At 38.0% G+C, this 18028-nt stretch overlaps 4 protein-coding genes and 1 non-coding gene across 5 annotated transcripts; 2 read left to right on the top strand and 3 right to left on the bottom strand.

The window, feature by feature from the left end:
- The first annotated feature begins 1470 nt into the window (after positions 1 to 1470).
- On the top strand, positions 1471 to 4819 carry LOC131020812 (uncharacterized). Its single transcript, XM_057949842.1, has 3 exons — positions 1471 to 2176; positions 3287 to 3427; positions 3664 to 4819. Exons 1-3 carry the CDS (start codon positions 1664 to 1666, stop codon positions 3688 to 3690), a joined length of 681 nt encoding a protein of 226 aa, XP_057805825.1. The 5' UTR covers positions 1471 to 1663; the 3' UTR covers positions 3691 to 4819.
- Positions 3716 to 5904, bottom strand: LOC131020811 (E3 ubiquitin-protein ligase SINAT3-like). The gene is made up of 3 exons (XM_057949841.1): positions 5418 to 5904; positions 4302 to 4688; positions 3716 to 4164 (listed from the first exon to the last, which is right to left on the bottom strand). Exons 1-3 carry the CDS (start codon positions 5634 to 5636, stop codon positions 3808 to 3810), a joined length of 963 nt encoding a protein of 320 aa, XP_057805824.1. The 5' UTR covers positions 5637 to 5904; the 3' UTR covers positions 3716 to 3807.
- A 3180-nt stretch (positions 5905 to 9084) lies between these two features.
- LOC131020814 (aspartyl protease family protein 2-like) lies at positions 9085 to 11097 on the bottom strand. Its single transcript, XM_057949843.1, has 2 exons — positions 10374 to 11097; positions 9085 to 10287 (listed from the first exon to the last, which is right to left on the bottom strand). Exons 1-2 carry the CDS (start codon positions 10781 to 10783, stop codon positions 9288 to 9290), a joined length of 1410 nt encoding a protein of 469 aa, XP_057805826.1. The 5' UTR covers positions 10784 to 11097; the 3' UTR covers positions 9085 to 9287.
- A 722-nt stretch (positions 11098 to 11819) lies between these two features.
- On the top strand, positions 11820 to 11900 carry TRNAL-AAG (transfer RNA leucine (anticodon AAG)). The gene has a single exon. It is a non-coding gene; the product is annotated as a tRNA-Leu (tRNA).
- A 1616-nt stretch (positions 11901 to 13516) lies between these two features.
- On the bottom strand, positions 13517 to 16092 carry LOC131020815 (transcription factor MTB1-like). Its single transcript, XM_057949844.1, has 2 exons — positions 15822 to 16092; positions 13517 to 15714 (listed from the first exon to the last, which is right to left on the bottom strand). The coding sequence occupies exon 2, from the start codon at positions 15499 to 15501 to the stop codon at positions 13696 to 13698; it is 1806 nt and encodes a 601-aa protein (XP_057805827.1). The 5' UTR covers positions 15502 to 15714; positions 15822 to 16092; the 3' UTR covers positions 13517 to 13695.
- Between the last annotated feature and the right edge of the window lie 1936 nt (positions 16093 to 18028).

Consider the following 18028-nt stretch of genomic DNA (forward strand, 5'->3'; position numbering starts at 1 on the left):
ACACATAGCTGGAAAATAAACTTAAAAACCTCACTATGAACAAAAGACGTCTTATTTTATTGGGTTTTGACATTCTTATACATCATCAACACTTCAAAATTCAAAAGATAAAAAATAAGAAAACAAGTCATCTTTAATGGGAGTAATTACTCCATAATTGAATGTACTGTTTGTTAGTAGAGAAAGTGACCTATCTTATAGTGATACTAATAATTAATTATTGAAGTATTGAGCTATATATGATATATTATATAATATGTATATATGTGTGTTGGTGAGATGAAAACTGCGATTTAAAATTAGGACTGAGAATATTGCAATGCCGTGTAAAGTTACTGTATTCGTTGTGCAATTTACTGCATTCGAAGAAAATAAAATTTTTGCTCCCTCCAATATTTAAGTCTCGATGGTGCATTCATATATTAAGATAATGCATTCATTGTAAATCTTGAGTTGAAAATGATTTTCAGTTATCATCTTAATTATTAATAAATGAAGAGAAAATTAAAGAAAAATCTTGGATCTTCCGGCGCATTTTAGCAGGTGCCCTTGAATAATTGGACACGAGCGCCTTGGTCTCTGCGGGAGAGAACTACAATTAGGGATGTCAATGCAGCCCGAAACCCGTGGGCCGACCCGAATAACCCGACAAAATTAGAGGGTTAGGGTTGAAAAATTGTAACCCGAAAAAACCTCCAGCCCGATTAGCCCGCACCCGACTAACCCGGAACCCGATAGGGCTAGCCCGAAAACCCGATGGGCTGGCCCGGTGGGCTGATGGAATTGTGACTGATGCATCCAGTTACAATTTCTGCTATGTTTAGATCTATGGTATTTGCTTAAATATATATATAGCCTCATTAAAAAAAGTGAAATTAATTAGTTAGAATATATATGTGTGTGTGTGCAATCTCATTAAAAAAAGTGAAATTAATTACGGATTTTTTGTAGAAATTGATTATTAGTATCTCATTAGTTAGAAATTAATTATTAGTATCTCATTTTAAAGTGATACCAATTTTTTTTTATTTTTTTTCTGTCATTGAAACGTGCATGGCAAATCCACCAATTATTCAGTAAATATCCAGATTGATTCTAGTGCATTGATACATGTTAAATTTTACTATCTCATTTTAATATAATTTTGTTTATGTAATCTTGAATATCTTATATTTTTGCATTTCATGCTTTGCTATATAATTTATATCTTTAATATCTATGTATATTTTATACATTATACATTAGATCATTAAGAATAATAAAATATAAATGATAATTTTATTTTTACGTCTTTAACCTGATTAGCCCGATGGGCTAGCCCGAAACCCGAAAGTTTAGGGTTAGGGTTAGGGTTGAAGATTTACAACCGAAAAAATCTCCAACCCGAATAGCCCGCACCCGACTAACCCGAAACCCGATAGGGCTAGCCCGAAAATCCGGTGGGCTGGCCCGATTGACATCCCTAACTACAATCACAAATCACAATGTCGAATACAACCAAAAAGAAAAAAAGAAAAAAAGAAAAAGTAAAACGTTTTTGAGTCTGCTTAAGCTTTAAAATCCAGATGAAGCTAGAACTCGTATATGGTATATTCTCTTCGATGCCTTTTGCTTCGATTCACCATGAAAAAGCTCCCACCTTTTTGAACCACCGTCTGTTTCCATGGATTCCGTCGCTCTAATCCTCGCCTCCCCTTTCAGAGGCTCGACCATTTCCATTCCCGCTCCGAATCCCGCGAATTCCAGAAGATTCCAGAAACCTCCCGCCTCCGTCAAGAGCTCCCTGAGCCCTAAAAATCCCAATTCGATATGGGGCAAGGGCGCGTTTGGGAGCGCGCTGATGAGCGTGACCGCGACGGCGAAGGTGAAGATAAGCCCCTTCGTGGCGACGCTGGCGGCGAATCCGACGTTCGTGTCGGCGCTGTGCGCGTGGGCGGCGGCGCAGTCGATGAAGGTGTTCTTGAATTTCTGCGTGGAGCGGAGATGGGATTTCCGGATCATGTTTTCCTGCGGCGGGATGCCTTCTTCTCACTCTGCATTGTGCACGGCGCTGACGGCCTCCGTCGCGATCTGCCACGGCGTCGCCGATTCCTTGTTCCCGGTTTGTTTGGGGTTCAGTTTGATTGTGATGTATGATGCTATCGGCGTCAGGCGACACGCCGGCATGCAAGCTGAGGTAATAAATGCTCTGTTTCCGCCATTTAATGTTTCCATTTTTTAAGGTTGTTGCTCAGGTGTTTATCAGTTTGGACAAGATTTAAGGGGGTGTTTGGTTACGCTATATTTGGAGAGAGAAAATTGGATAATTGAAAATAAAAAAATTATAATATGATTATTTATGTGAAATGATTGTTGATTATAAGGTTATAAATAACTTATAAGTAATTTAGATCTAAATAACTTATTTTTTTGAGAGTTTATTTTTACATTTTATAAGTTGTTTAATGCTTCTCCAATGTAATACTATACATTAAAAAGGATGGTTTTCAGGATTTGCTCTAGTTATGCACGAGAGTCGTGTTTACTTATAAGGATTAGTCTACACAGATAAAAATAGTACTCCCTTCATTTCATTATAAATGGCACAAAACTTTTTGAGCATGTAAATTAAGGAGAACGTGTAATTTGGTTTAAAGTGGTAGGATCTACACTTTTTTAATAATTAAATTTTGCCATTTATGGAAATATGCTATTTACAGTGGGACAACCCAAAATGAAATATGTCACTTTTAACGGGACAGATGCAGTATAAGCTACTTTGGAATATGCTATGTTCCTTGATAATTTCTATCATTTGAACTAATTTTAGTTGATTCGTATCTCATTACAATGTGTAGAATTGGAGATTTCCTAGTAATCAAGATAAAAATATTCAATCATGAATAATGAACGGCCCCTTAGTATATGTTATTGGAGTGCAAAGAGTAGATTTCAAGAAGACAGGAAAACCAGCAACACTCATTGTTTAATAGAGGTTATGCAAGTAGTAAAGATTTAAATGATGTGAATAGTTTTTTCTCCCTTGTTAGGTAAACAAAACAGATTCTTGAAATATAAATGGTCTAGTTTAGAACTCTTTGCACTTGAGAAGGTATCTCTCATTCAATAACAATTGGCACTGTAAATTGCTGACAGCATGAGTTTATGCAGCCATGATTTATCTGTTTTGCCAAGAATTTTTGCAGCTCTTAGTTATGTTGGTTTATATTTGCCACAGCTTTGAGAGGCCATTTCCATAATAATAATATCACACCTTGTCTTAAAATCTATCAACTCCATCATCTAGGTTTTGAATGTGATCGTCGCGGACATGTTCCAAGGGCACCCGATAAGCCAAAGAAAGCTGAAGGAGCTTCTCGGGCACACCCCGTCCCAGGTGTTTGCCGGAGCTCTCCTAGGCATCCTCGTAGCGTGGAGGTGTTGTCAGGTTTGCGCGTTTCCGGCCTCTTAGGATCTCATATCGTACATATAGTTAGATTCTGAGTACTAGGAGATGTTGTCCACATTGGGCTTGTTTCCTTTAAACATGTTTACATCTTGTAAGCATACCATTTCTTCAGGTTTCTGACTACATACAAACACTCTGTTTCTGTTACTTACTTAATTAAAATAGTTTTGATTGTAGCTTGCTTCACTCTGTGAATCTCAAATGTGTATATATAGGTCGAAACGTGCAAGAAGTCGATGTGAGTTTGTTTGATCAGTACGCGTGCGGTTAGGGTTTTTCGGGCAAATTTGGCTCGATAATAAAGCAGAGACCCAAACACTTGTTAGTTGTTGTAGAGAAAGTGAAATGTATTTCTAAGTTCAGAGATTGGGTATGTAAGTGGCATCTGGGTTCTGCTGCTGCTCCTTCCATATCCGGCCGGTGACGCGGAGCTTGAGCTCCTTCCGGTCACCTCCGGAGAAAAACAGGGCCATGTTGCGCTGTACGATGAGGCCGTCATGGCTGTCTCGAACCTTCCTGTGAGTGTCCCGTATGCTCCGGGGAGTCCCCTCCCACGTCAGCTTCCGACCATTTCCCCCAACCTCCAGGCTGTAGCTGTAGTTCCGAGCCTCCGTCTCGTCCCCCATGAACCGTAGGAACGCCATGTACACCGGAGCCGTCCCGAGTTGGAATGCTTCGAAATGTAGGCAGAAGTAGTGACCAAAGCAATGGAAAACCTGCATCAACCAAAGAGTGAGACAGACTCATATCACATTGAAAGGGTGAGATTGAACAGATCTCAGTAATGAGCATAGAAATAGTCAATCATGAAAAATAAACGTCTTGAGGAAGGCGGGAACACAGAAGCACGCACCGTCAGCATCCACGTGGCGTTCTCCACGTCCCGGGGGTTCGACTTCACGTACCGATGGTTGAAGGTGCACCCGGAATGCATGTCCACTTTGTGTTCGTCTCTCAGGTGATCGACGAGGAACGGGATGTCCCCGACAACCGAGCACTCCGATCCGGCGTAGGGGCAGCCGTAAGGCCGAAAATCGCAGACCGTTTCGTGCTTCAACTTGCTATAATACGGGAAGATGTCGGGGCATCCGAGCGAATAGTATTTGCACGGGAGTTGGAGCGATTCAGCAACTTTTTCGAGCGCCAAACATCTTATATCGCCCAGCTCCTGTCTACACGTTGGGCACCTGTTGTGAACCCTAACTTTGCAGGTAGAGCAAATGGTGTGCCCATTGTGACACTGCAGTGTAAAAACTTGATGTTATAATCTCTTTTGGCATCAAATGAAATGTAACAAACACAAGTAATTCACTCAATTTCCCAATATTGAAGGAGTTTGTTCAACAAATAATGAAAAAGCTATTCCATAGAGATTACAAATTCACTCATCATACTACACAAGTTATACCACGAAACTGTCGTTCTCTTCGATTGCAAATTTATCATAAGAGAAAGAAGAATAAGAAAAAATATGAGAGGGTATTATCATATCAGTACCCTGTGATAATATTATCATGAATTGAACTAAAAAAGAGAGAACATTATCCATTCTACCAATTTCATCAAAGAGAACACAACCTAAGGAAAATCAAGATTCCTTTACACAATATGAGTTCTTCATATCTAGTTCCATCTAAATTACTCTGTTTTTCCCAAAAACTGTGAAAAATTACTCTGTTTTCCTCTTCCTATTTGATCTTCATATCTTGTTCCATCTAAATGTATTACTACCATCTTTCAGCAAATACTTACAAGATTAATATTTACAACTGCCTCAACCCTAAAAATCACTCAAGTAATAGAAAAATGCAGCAGCTCAAAATATACATACATATCCAGAAAAGATGCCAACAAGATGAAATATTGAGATCCAATTTATGAATAATGCTAACAAGATTCAATCTTGAAAACAATGAACAAACATCCCAAATGAGAGAGAGAGAGAGAGAGAGAGAGAGAGAGAGGAAACCTGGTGGATAGGAGGATACATAGAATTAGTGCAAACAGGGCAATCAAGAAGCTCATGAACACTTGTGATAGGATTAATCACACAGCCATTGAGATTATTGGTGTTGGAATTATTGTGGGATGGCTTTGAAGATGAAAACTGAGAGAAAGGATGGGATGGAGACATCTCTTCTTCATCCATCCCATCAATGAATGAAAAGCATTCAATGCTGGATTCCATTCTTGATTTTTTTTTTCTTTTTCTAAATCAATTAAGGTTCATTTCAGGAGGTTGGGGGGATTTGGAAATTAAATCTTGATTTATTGATGAGTTTGGATGAATATCCAGAAATTTGAGAGTTTCAGAGATCGGAAGGTGAAACAGAGAAGAAGAAGAAGAAAAAAAAAAAAGTAGGAAGGATGGCTCCCCTCCCAATTTTTTTTTTTTTTTTTTGAAGGTGCTTTCTTGTTCTTGATGCCTTGGTGATGAGAGAGAATCTGTAAAGGTTAGTTAGATCAACAAAATTCGGAACCCTTTATTTATTTATTTTTACCCCCAGAAAAGAATTATTCTTAAAAAAGTTTTTAGTTTGAATTTACAATTATTATAAATATATACATGCATGTTCTATTTGCAATAACTATAAATTTAGGTTAAAACCTACTATAGGGCCAAAGTTCAGAACAAAATGTTTCACTGCGTATCAATGCATGCTTTAATTGCAAGATAAATAGAAGGGTACTTCTTTAAGGTTGGATCATAAATGAGGGGTTGAAACCACACTTACTTTGATGTAGTTTATTTTAAATTTTTAAATTTTGAATTTTGAGGTGAGGGTCTTCAAGAAAATGGGAATTGCAAAATGTAGTGTGGGATTAGATTTTATAATTAACAAGAATAAAATAGTAAAATATACTATGTATTTAATTAAAAATAAAAGTAAAAAGATGAAGAATTGAAAACTTGTGATTGTGCTGTGGTCCATCCACTAACGATTTAAAATGATAATAACAATAAAGAGAGAGAGAAAAAAAAAAAAAGCAGGCATGTGGTTATAATTAAAGGTAAAAGCGTTATTACTTTAACACGTATTGAAGCATCTTTCACGACTTTGATTAGCTTGAAAAAGAAACCGTAGTAATAACAAAATACTTAAAAGGGTTTGCCAAAAAGCCCAATGCAGAGAAATAGGTAATTGATAAAAACGAGTTTGGGTTGAAGTTTGGGCCATGATTATCTAGGCTTAAATGAAATTGGACTAAAAATTCATTTTTTTTTCAAAAGCCTTTTTTTTTTCCTGAAAACATTCAAAAGCAATTTTTACCTTCTTGTAATTTCAGTTTTTTTCTCTTCCTTTTTAAGGGTTTTTTTAATAAAATTTGTTTCTCATTATACTTTTACTTTTCTTGGCTTCTTGTTCATGGAAAATGTAAAAAGTAAAAAACAAAGTGAAAGTATAACAAATATATATAGAAAAAAAAAATCAAATTCCATTTAGGTCCTTATAGGCTTTTTAACACATTTGTTTTTTAAAGTGTGATTTATCCGTCACGCATGATTTGTAGACGATTGCATAAGAACATGAGTTTATTATTTATTATGAGTAGTATATTATTTTTCAAAGTACCAATCGGTTTGGATTTATTAATCTTTGGTTTCATTTAGTGTAATGATTGCTTTAATGAATAGCAATTTAACGATATGATACGATCTGGGTTTGACGAGTAATGATTAAATAATTGGGGATTAGATCCAACTTAGATTGACGTGTTACGATCATATGTTACTCAACAGAACCGATCACCTACCCACCGTGGGCAAGAATAACGTGCCCACCACTGATGTGACAATGTTAATTAGGAAAGAGAATTAATAAATCTTACTCAATTACCATAAAAGTAAAATATAATTAAGAAAAGGAGATTATGTTTTTTTATGTTGGAATGTCTCTTACAAGTATAATAAATGCTGCAACATTAGATAGGTCAAATAGGACGAGGTGGTGTTGGGTACACTCGGGTGTACCATACAACCGTGTTATACCTTCACTTAATTTTTGACTCGCACCTTGATTTGAACTTATATCCTGACCCAACTCATATAAATAATATTATTCTGGGTTCAGGTCAATCCGGTTATACAGTACACCAAAGTGTTCCCAATTTTGTGAAATAGGACAGATGTTCAAAGTGATTATTAATAAATTAAAAAAGGGAGATGCGTCGTATAAGTATTATTCACATATTATGTTGTTATTAGTCATGGATTACATAAGTTGCACATGGATGGGACATGCCACATGCCAAATACCTACTTACTTACATCAATAATTTATTTATTTATTTATTTATTACTTTTCACTAATTATAGTATGCGACTTCAATCAAATTGAAATTTCCATTTAGATATTTTGCAAGGGGTGGATAAGTATCTCAAATGGTCGTTCCAATTAGCGTTTAAATTCTTATTTTAATCTTTATATGGTGTAAAGGTCGCGTCTGTATACAATAGAGTATATTTTTTCCCTTCAGGTGGCGTAGAGGTTTCGTCATATTTCATCAAAGAAAAGGGAATTTTTTTGTAAAGAAAGAAATGGGAAATTTGAAAATAAGAGTAAATGTGAATGGTGATAAGATTTGGAAAACAAAAGCGACAAAGTATGGGGCGTAGATTCCGGTGAAGAAGGTGCACATGCGCTGCAGGGAACATAGCACCAATTTCAGTCAAAATAGTCATCTTTTTTTTGGTTATTTTCCTTTTTCTAGGCCCACGCCTTTAACAGTGGAGTAAAAATAAAGGCAAATTGCATGAAAATACCCCACTTTAATTCAAATTTAATTTTTTGACAATCTTTTTTTTGTTGCAAAAATTTGAACGAGCTTTCAATTTGTTGTAATGTCCGTCCGGAGATACCTTCCATGCAATTTTTGGTTGCAATGTCTATCATATCACTACATGGATGCAATGAAATGAAAGCCTTACAGGAAGGTATCTCCGGACGGACATTACAACAAATTGAAAGCTCGTTCAAATTTTTGCAACATAAAAAAGATTGTCAAAAAATCAAATTTGGATTAAAGTGGGGTATTTTCATGCAATTTGCCCTAAAAATAATGGCTAAATAAGTTGTATTTCGTTATTTAAATTAATTATTGAGTTATGAGCGAATAAATTCTCTAATGAGATTTAATTTCAAAAAAAAAAAAAAATCTCCAATGAAATTGATGGACATGATACATCTTGCTAAAAAATGAAATATATTTGTTATACTCCATTCTTCCAAAATATCATTGACCCTTTTGCCGTTTTTCATTAACATATTCATCGCTTTATAAATGAAGAAAATCAAACTAAAGTAGTTTTGCTCTTGATATAATTAAAAATATTTTATATTTTTTAAAAATTTATTATGTAAATATGAATAACTTCGAAATTTATCATTTCTAACAACAACAAAAAAAGATAATTAGAGAATGCTATAATATTTGTATTTAAACGTGAGAAGCCCACAAATGCAACAGAAAAACATAGACAAACAAATTACAGTAGAAAATTAGAAAAATCTTGCGCGATCCAATCCACCTACTCCACGTAAGGACTAAAGTTGATCAAGAAAATATTTTCATACATCGTTGCCCAATTCAATATTCATGCAAATAATAATAATAATTAACGTAGACTACATATGTGATTTCAATACATTCTTAATTAATCGCGTAAAATTACTACTATCTGCTTGCATGAGAATTCGATTGCAGTATAGTTAAAAAAAAAAAAAACAAGGCGATTTCTTTGTTTATGGCTTTAGTTTGTGTTAATCTTCCCCAATTTGGAAGGTTTAAGGCGATTAATCACACATACAATAAAAAGAAATCATTAATCGCTTTTCCACTAAACGCATCCTCGCGGGGCGAACCCGACCCGATTGCCCGCCAAGTCGAACACGACCCGGAAACTCTGCTGCTGGATGTTCCCGATTATCGACAACCCGCTGGCGGTGCCCGCGAAAGCGAAGCAGAATTTCCCGTCGCCATCCACCGGGATCAAGTAATTCGACGCCGGCAGCGACACGTCGGCGCCCTCGAAGTGCAGCACCACCGTCGGCACCTTCACCTCCGTCTTGCCGGAGAGATCGAAGCACGTGTCGAAGAGCGAGAACTCCGACGCGCGCTTCAGGTTCGGGGCCCCGGCCACGAACGCGTCCCTCAGCGCCGCGTACGCGGGTCGGGTCAGCCGGGTCACGGACGTGCCCGAATCCAGGATCACGCCGCCGTTGCCGATCGCGTCGAGCTTGAAGAGCGACGCCGTGATCCCGGCGACGCGCGCCCCGCCGACCGAGATCCCGCTCAATCCGACGTAGTAGAACGTGTCGAGCTTCGGATTCCTCAGCAGCGGCGTGTAGGCGGCGGATCTCGAGGCGGCGGCGGAGCCGCCGAACACCATCGACGACGGGTTGGAGGAGGCCGACCGGTCCACCAAGCAGTACGAGAACTTCCGGCCGAATCTCCCGCCGGCTTGCGTCGGAAACGACAGTTTCCCGCGGCCGAGGCCGAGCAGGCCGGCGGCGCCGACGAACAAACCCTCGTTATCGTGCCCGCAGCCGAAGGCGATGCTGCTCACCTTCGCGCGACGAAACGTCAGCGTCTCGGTCGAGAATTCTCCGACGGTGAACGAGCCGTCGCCGTAGGCGACCTGGTAGAGGCATTTCCGGCGGCCGTTGCAGCCGGGCGAATCGAGGCGGCGGCAGAGCGGGGAGGCGCACGAGACTCCTGAAAACGACGACGATTTCTTCGGATCGAAGATCGGGTCGGTTTGGGCGTAGCATTTCCGGCACGGCGAGCACTGGACCCATACGACGTCGCTTCCGGTGTCGAGCACCATGTAGCCGTATCTGCAGCGACGAAATTTCAGTTTTATACAAACAAAGTAGTAAAAAAAATTGAGTGTGTGTGTGTGTGTGTGTCTCTGCATATATACCTAGGCGGAGTGCCGATGCCGATGCGCGTGAAGTATTCGCCGCTCCCCTGCGCGAGTCCGGAGATGACGGAGCTGCTGAAGGCGGCGGAGGCGTTGGCGCGGGTGGCGGCGGCGATGACGGAGAGAGATTTGGCTCTGACGGCGTCACGACGGAGACGGAGTGCGAAGAGCGACTGTGGGGATGAGTTGGAGGCGGGAGAGAGATTGTCCACGTGGTGCAAGTTTAGTGAGAGGGTGGATTCGGATTCGGACTCGGATTCGGGTTCGGATTCTTGGTGGGTGGGCCATGAGAGGGTTTGAGGTGACGGTAGGGAGGTGGGGATGAGGGTTTGATATTCAAGAGCGGCGGAGAAGGAGACAGAAACGGCGACGTATAGGGACAGGAATAGGGCGAGACGCTTCCCGTCCATCTCTGTATCTGCGAGAGAGAGAGAGGGTTTGAGACTTTGAGTGTATAAATAAAAGGTAAAAGGTGGCACAGAGAGAGAGAGAGGAGCGGTTGGTTTGGAAGTATTGCTTTGGATTCTTTCTGAATTGGTGCAGATTGGAAAACGATGCTTGATTTCTAATTTGATTGTGTGTTGAATAAATATGATTCGTCTACTATTCTGTTTTTGGTAATGTTAAGATTAAGATGAAATGATGTGCTTATAGCATATATTATGGTGAAGCTTTTGCATGATTTTTGGCTTTTCCTTCATAATTGACATGCTTTTTGCTTTGACAGATAATTTAACACAGCACATCCAAACACGCAAAAATATATACTGTGGCGAAATCAAGATAAGTTGGGTATAAGTATGTCGGTCGAGTGTGAGTTTTCTCATCGTTATCTACGTGGATGTGTATTATATTTTTCATTAAAGATGACTTGTTCATATAGGGTGTTTTCATTTCGATGGAAAATATTGAAATATATATATATTTTTTAATTTTGCACTCTTTTCACACGATCTCTTAATTGAAATAAAAATATTCGGATTGGAGGAAAAAAATTCTCGGTCAGTCCATTTGTCACCTTTCCACTCCAATTCATGATAATATTATCACAAATTATAGGTGTGATAATATTTTTTCATATTATATACTCTCTCCGCCTTATTATGAGACAACTCAAAAAAGAAAGTAGGACACTTGATACAAAAATATATTAATTTTAATCAAAGAGAACATGAAATAAAAATAATAAGGGCAACTAAAATGTGATCAAAATTTTCCATTTTTTTTAATGATATACTTACAAACAAAAAGACCACAATATTCTTAAGGTTGAAATCATACAAATTGTTTTAGATTCTTTCATCATGTAGGGTCGAGTCCGTTTAACATCTTTTATGTCATCTTCGTGTGCATGTGGGTGCTCCAAATTTTATATAGAAGAATAAGTGCAAATGTTCATGTAATGTTTAGTATTAAATATGTCTTAGAATATTTTTTTATCATAAAGTTGAGATGGCCGAGTTGGTCTAAGGCGCCAGATTAAGGTTCTGGTCCGAAAGGGCGTGGGTTCAAATCCCACTCTCAACAAAATTATTATTTTTGATGTATTTTTCTATCTTTGACATTTTTAATGTTATTTTTGTTACCTACTATTAAATCATAGTTCAAAACCCATTTTTTTGACATATTTCTTCATGCGATGTGAAATTGTATGTGTAAAGTGTTTGGTGCACTTGATAGATGATCCAAAAATATTAGATCTACTCAAGTATTATTTATTTAGGTCGCTAATGAAAAATAAAAAAAAGCACAAAACTTTTGCATTGGGTAGTTTGATGCTATAATTTGAGTTTGAGCAGAGAGGGAGAGTGAGATATTTTGAAGTTGTAGGCATTGCATATGGATAAAGTGATGATGAAGCGTATATATCAAGTGTATGCAGACACAAAAATAGGCTTTCATGATTATTTTCCATCTTCTTACATCATGCTTAAAATCATCATAGTATTATAAAGACTTCAATAAAAGATAATTCAACAATAACCATTTTTTTCTATACTTCCTGCAACGTCCTACTTCTTACTTTTCAATTTTATTCGTCCCATTTAAAATATCTCATTTCGTTTTAGGACACCCGACACATAACAAACAAAATCAACATAACTCATGAATTATACAACATGTCACAAGAAATAGAAGTTGTTAATATACATGTGTGTATGCTTATTACACACAAACATGTATGTGTGTGTGTGTCAGTTTGTGTGTACTGCTTGTGAATATTTGCGACTTTTGTAACCATTTGATCAGTTTTCTGCTCTGTCCCATAATGTATAAATGTGTTGTGTCATGGATAAATAAAATAAATATCTCGAGCCGTACAATTATTGGCTGGCATAAATAAACTATCGATTTATTCCTTTCTCCCATTTATAACATTCCTAACAAAACAATGCAAATTAAAAAAATATATATAAATAAAATAAATGAAAAGAGAGAGAAAAAAAAATGAAACAAAATATATAACATTCCAAAAAGAAAATAAAACGTTATTAGCAGGATGGAGGAAGTACATTTGATGAGGTCAAACTTTTTTGGATAGCTGATTTCATTTTTTTTTTCCAACAATTTTGATCTTTATAAATTGGTACCATAGCTATAAGTGCACAAGTGGAGAGAGGCATTAATGCGAATTATAATCCACACGTTTTCACTATTTTATCTCAACAAACATTCGTTGGAATTTAAAGTGGTCTAATTAGGTCAGTCGTTTTCGTACAGATGCAAAAAAAAAAAAAAAAAAAAAAAAAAAAAAAAAAAAAAACTATCAGAAAATTACATACCGATCATTCATCATTCATGTGACAAATTTCTTCTCTTAACAGAGATCTGAAACATCTATTTAAAGCAAAAATAGAAAATAGAAGTGGTAGCCGAATATCAAAAATCTTTTCACCTTAAATTCGTCGAAAAAATAATGCTCAGACATTGCAAAGAAAAGGGATCAAGAAATCAAAACTCACTAGCTGTTGATGGTAATTTCAGACAACATATGGCAAATGTGTTTTGTTTTTTTCCTAGTTCAACCAGCAATTCACTACACAATCATTTCAAGTTAGATAACAAAGAGACACGGCCACAGCGAAAATCATAATTGAATTCAAAAAAAGAAGTTAAAGATGTGAGCAAATAGGAGGTCACAATTGAACTTAAAAAACAAATTAATAAATCTTGCAAAGAGCTATGTTCTTACAACATAAATCTATACTATAAACAGATAGACATTTGCTACCCAGTTTTGCCATATGGTGGTAGTGTTTCCCTAACCCCCCCATCACTAACTGTCTAGTAATTCTGTTGAAAACTTTAAAGAGACCGGTATTTACCCGACAGACGACGACTGCTGCTGCGAGTTGGAGATCGCTTCTAGCAGCTTCTCCTTGGTGAGCCGTTCCGGTGCATCGGATTTCACAACGAACGTGTGGAACACTTTCTCGCTCCCGGATGCGAATTTGGCATCGACTATGGTCGCCCGAGCGTCCTTGATCGCTCGAATGAACCTTGATAAGGGGTGAGCATCCAGCTGGCAGCTCACCTTCAACGTGACTTCGTCTCGTCCTGCTTGTATGTCGATGCTCGGGATGCAGGCTGGCGTTTCCGTATTCGGCTGAGTTTCCGAGACGGATGCCTCTCTCGATAGCCTACTTTCCTTACTGGATTCCAACTCCTTGAGCTTATTCTGAAGCTCGGTTATGTAAGCAATAGCATCTCCCAAGAGGGAAGCTTTGTCCATCTTGGATATATTCGGGACAACGGCTCTCAGCGCGTAAAAGCGCTGGTTCAGCTTTTCCCGCCGTTGCCTCTCCGCCTCCACGTGATTGAGGGGCTCCTCCCTCCCATTGGCAGGCTTCCGGCCACGCTTCCTAGGCCTGTTGTCTTCCGATACCACCACCATGCCCTCCTCCTTGCACGGAGCTTCAATGTCAGAGTGCTCCGACTCTGCACTGCGTGGTCTGGAGCTAACGGGTCTTGCCGTTGCTCCAGCAAAATCGATCTGCATTTGTGCTGGTTTCCGATGCTGGCCATCCCTCGCCCCATTCACCATATCATGAACATGCTTCGTTGGTCTCGGAGGATTCTTACAAACCTCCACCGGGTTCGCAGGCTTAACGTTAACATTCCCATACTGCCTCCACACCATGGCATGGAAACCGTTGGCGAATGGCTGCCCATTCCCGTTCCCGTTCCCGTTCCCATTCCCGTTCGCACTTGCATCCATCGCCCCGTATCCAACCTTCCTAACATCGACTTTCTCCTTCAATTCCACGCGACCAGAATACAAATCTTGCCCGAAAATCTTGGGAATAACTTCTCCAAAACCAGATTTCGGGTTTGATCTGTCGTTCTCCGCTGCCACAGCCACAGCCACAGCTTTCTTGGACCGGAGAACCCCCGACAACGAGGAGAACGACGACCTAACAACCTTCACGAGCTCCAAACTCTCCGGGACACACCTAATCGAACCCAATTCCACCACACCAATATCAGTGGGAACCAACACAATCGTCTGCACGCCAGCAGACCTCGCAAGAAAGGAGCGAACGCAGTAATCCACGGGGGACTTGAACGCATCGCTCAACCAGAGATGCTCACCGGAGCTAAAGCACCTCCCCGGCCCCCCCTCCCCCCTAGCATATGAGAAATACATAGATGCCAAGAAAAACATCTCAGCATCCGTGACCTTATCCAATCCAAAGGCGTAGCTCTCGTCCTCGCTCCCCCCAAACGAGATATGCAGCTTCTGCAGAACCCTCTTCCTCATCCGCTGCTGGCACTCGTCTTCCTGCCGGATTCTGAGGAAACGAGTAACATCCGAATCCTCCTCGATCTCACGGGGCTCTCGACAGCACCCATCCCCCCACCCCAACACTAAGTCCCCCGCCCTCGACCTAGAAAGCTGCCAGAAAATCGCGTAATTCCAACTAAAATTGGCGGAATTGGGACGCTCTACGAGATCTGAGAGCTTGTTCTGCAAATTCTCATCATTAGTCATCGCCATCAACGAGCATTCGGCGGAAACATTATTCGACATCAAGTAATCAAATGCCTTAGTCCCCAAAACCGCCGACGCCATAGCCCTATCCTCATCGTTCCACCCAATTCCCGCCATACTAGATTCCTTCCTCATCTATCAAAATTACTCAACTCCAACAGCAAAAATTAACGAAATAGAAAGGCGAAACCCAGCTCCACCTACCGAAAAAATCCGAATCATATACAGATACACTACAAATCACATCCAGCACAAATCCTATCTAAAAACTCCAATATTTTCGGCAGAAATCCAACTAACCGCAGCTCTCTCTCTCTCTAGACACATATCTCCCTCAGATCTCAAAAACTACAGAAATCATGCACAGCAAAAGAAACAAAAAATAATCAACACTCGAATGGAATGAATCACAAATTTTAGTAATAAAACAGCAGGGATTGGAGGGATTTACTCACCAGTTTTGGGGGTTTTCCGGTTAGTATATTGAGGGAGACGGGAAAAGAATAGTTTGAATAAATTATGAGCAAAGTAAAATAAAAAATGAAAATCTAAAAAACGAGAATTTGCTTATTCCTCCTTGCTCGAGGAAATAAGGAAATGTTTGGTTACTTTATTTAACCTTTTAGTGATTTTAAACTTTAAAATTCTTTTTGCTCGTGATTTTTCCCTTGCCCTACCTCTGCATGTGTATGAATTTGGTTTAATATAAGTGGAAAAAGCTACCATGGTCAGGTTAGATAAATGAAGTCGGCAAATATCTTGTGATGCCTTATATAGTTATTAATTAATTCTCTTTCCAAAATAATTCGATTATTTATGTGAAATGAAAAACTAAAATTGGTTTAGACAGTGTTTGGTTGAGTTTATAATCTCTTTAAAATAACATATACACTGTAGAACCTTATAAAAGTTTATTCAAAGTATTCGGCAAAATAAACTTTTAAATAACTTATAAATTGTAAAAATAAGTTCGTCTACTCCAATTTATTTTCTTATTATCTTATAAGCAACACTCATTTTTCAAAAATAACTCAATTATGATTTTTTATTTTCATTATATATCATTCTAATTTCAGTTTTCTTCGATTTTTTTTTGTCTAACAAAAATTATCTCTCATTAACTAAAATTTCTCTTTCTAACTTATAACCTCAATTACCTAAGTCCCTAATAATTTGACAACTTATAAGTTCTGAAAAATATTACTCCCTCTGTCCCGATCCAATAGTCATCATTTTTTGGGTACGGAGATTAAGAAACTTGTTTTTTGAGTGTAAAAGTGTGTGAGACCACATTGTTTCTAGTGTAAAATCATTATTAAAAATAAAAATAGGACTATTGGAGTGGAACGTTCCAAAAAAAAAGTAGGACTATCTTATAAGCTTCAAGAGTTTATAAGCATTTTTAAATGAGGTTAACCAAACAGGGTCTTAGTAAAAAGGAGGAAGCTTTGATTTCGAGGGTGATTTCGTAAATCGGAGGGCGAGAAGCGAGCCACGCGGCAGAGGGAGTAGGAGGAGCGTGGGCGACTGTTGGACACGTGTGGAAAGTGGGAATCATGATTCTCACACGTTTCACGTTAGGCCCGGGAAAAGGCGCTCATGTCAACGAACGTGAGACGCACGTGATTCGACGTTAAACCCATGGGCGTTTTGCGTGTGTGGAGCACGTGAACCGCATTTAGTTTTGTTTTCTAACGCTTTTAATTAAATAGGTTTAGTTGCTTTAACGTGTAAGCTGAGTGCCCTGTGCCCCACATCACTCTCTTCCTAATTAAATTCACCTAACGTAGACAAATATAATTTCAATTTGTAATACTAATAATTTTCGACTGATTATGTTCAAGATTGATGAGATATTTAAAATTATTTTTTCGGATAATTTTTTGGATATTTATAAAGTAGGTGGGTTGGGAGTGTCGGAATTTGACATACTTTGATGTGGGAAAATAAAATATGTTTGCACATGTATTCCCAAGCAAGTCATGTCGATCGAATTTTCTATGATTCTACTCAGTTTTTTTATTTGAATGGTTTCCTGTAATTTAGAATTTAATTGATCGAAATCGATAATTCAATATATAATCGAAAAAATGGTAATGATTTTGAAATATATTTCACTATCTAGCTTTTGATTTTATATTACTCACTGAATAAGTATATTTTGTAATAAATCTAAGCAGCCACTTTGTGGCCACCACCAACTAGTTCAATAAAGAAAAATTTAATTTATTTAATTTAATTTTCTAAATAAAAATAGAATTTAATTATTTAACTGTATTATCTATATTTTATCTACTTTTTATTTTTGCATTTTATTTTATTTTATTTTAAAAAAATTAAAAAAATAATTACAATACGGAAATACAGTAAAATAATAAAGTCTTAAATAAATCAAAAGATTTCCTATTTATCTAATTTGTGGATGATTATAGTGTGACTGTTTTACATCACTCTTTATTTTAAGTCAATTTTAATATAAAAAGACATTGATGCATTCGCTTTTCTATTTTTCACTTTCTTTCTTTCTTACTAAGAAATCCTTTTTAATATTGTTGAGAATTTTGACACTTGTGTTTCTTCCCCAATTAATAATTTAAGAAAGTATTCTAAAAGATAAAATTTCATCAAATAAGTAATTCATTATTTCTTCCTTCCACCAAGT

Source organism: Salvia miltiorrhiza, chromosome 4 (genome assembly GCF_028751815.1).
Source record: "Salvia miltiorrhiza cultivar Shanhuang (shh) chromosome 4, IMPLAD_Smil_shh, whole genome shotgun sequence".
NCBI classification, from domain to species: domain Eukaryota; kingdom Viridiplantae; phylum Streptophyta; class Magnoliopsida; order Lamiales; family Lamiaceae; genus Salvia; species Salvia miltiorrhiza.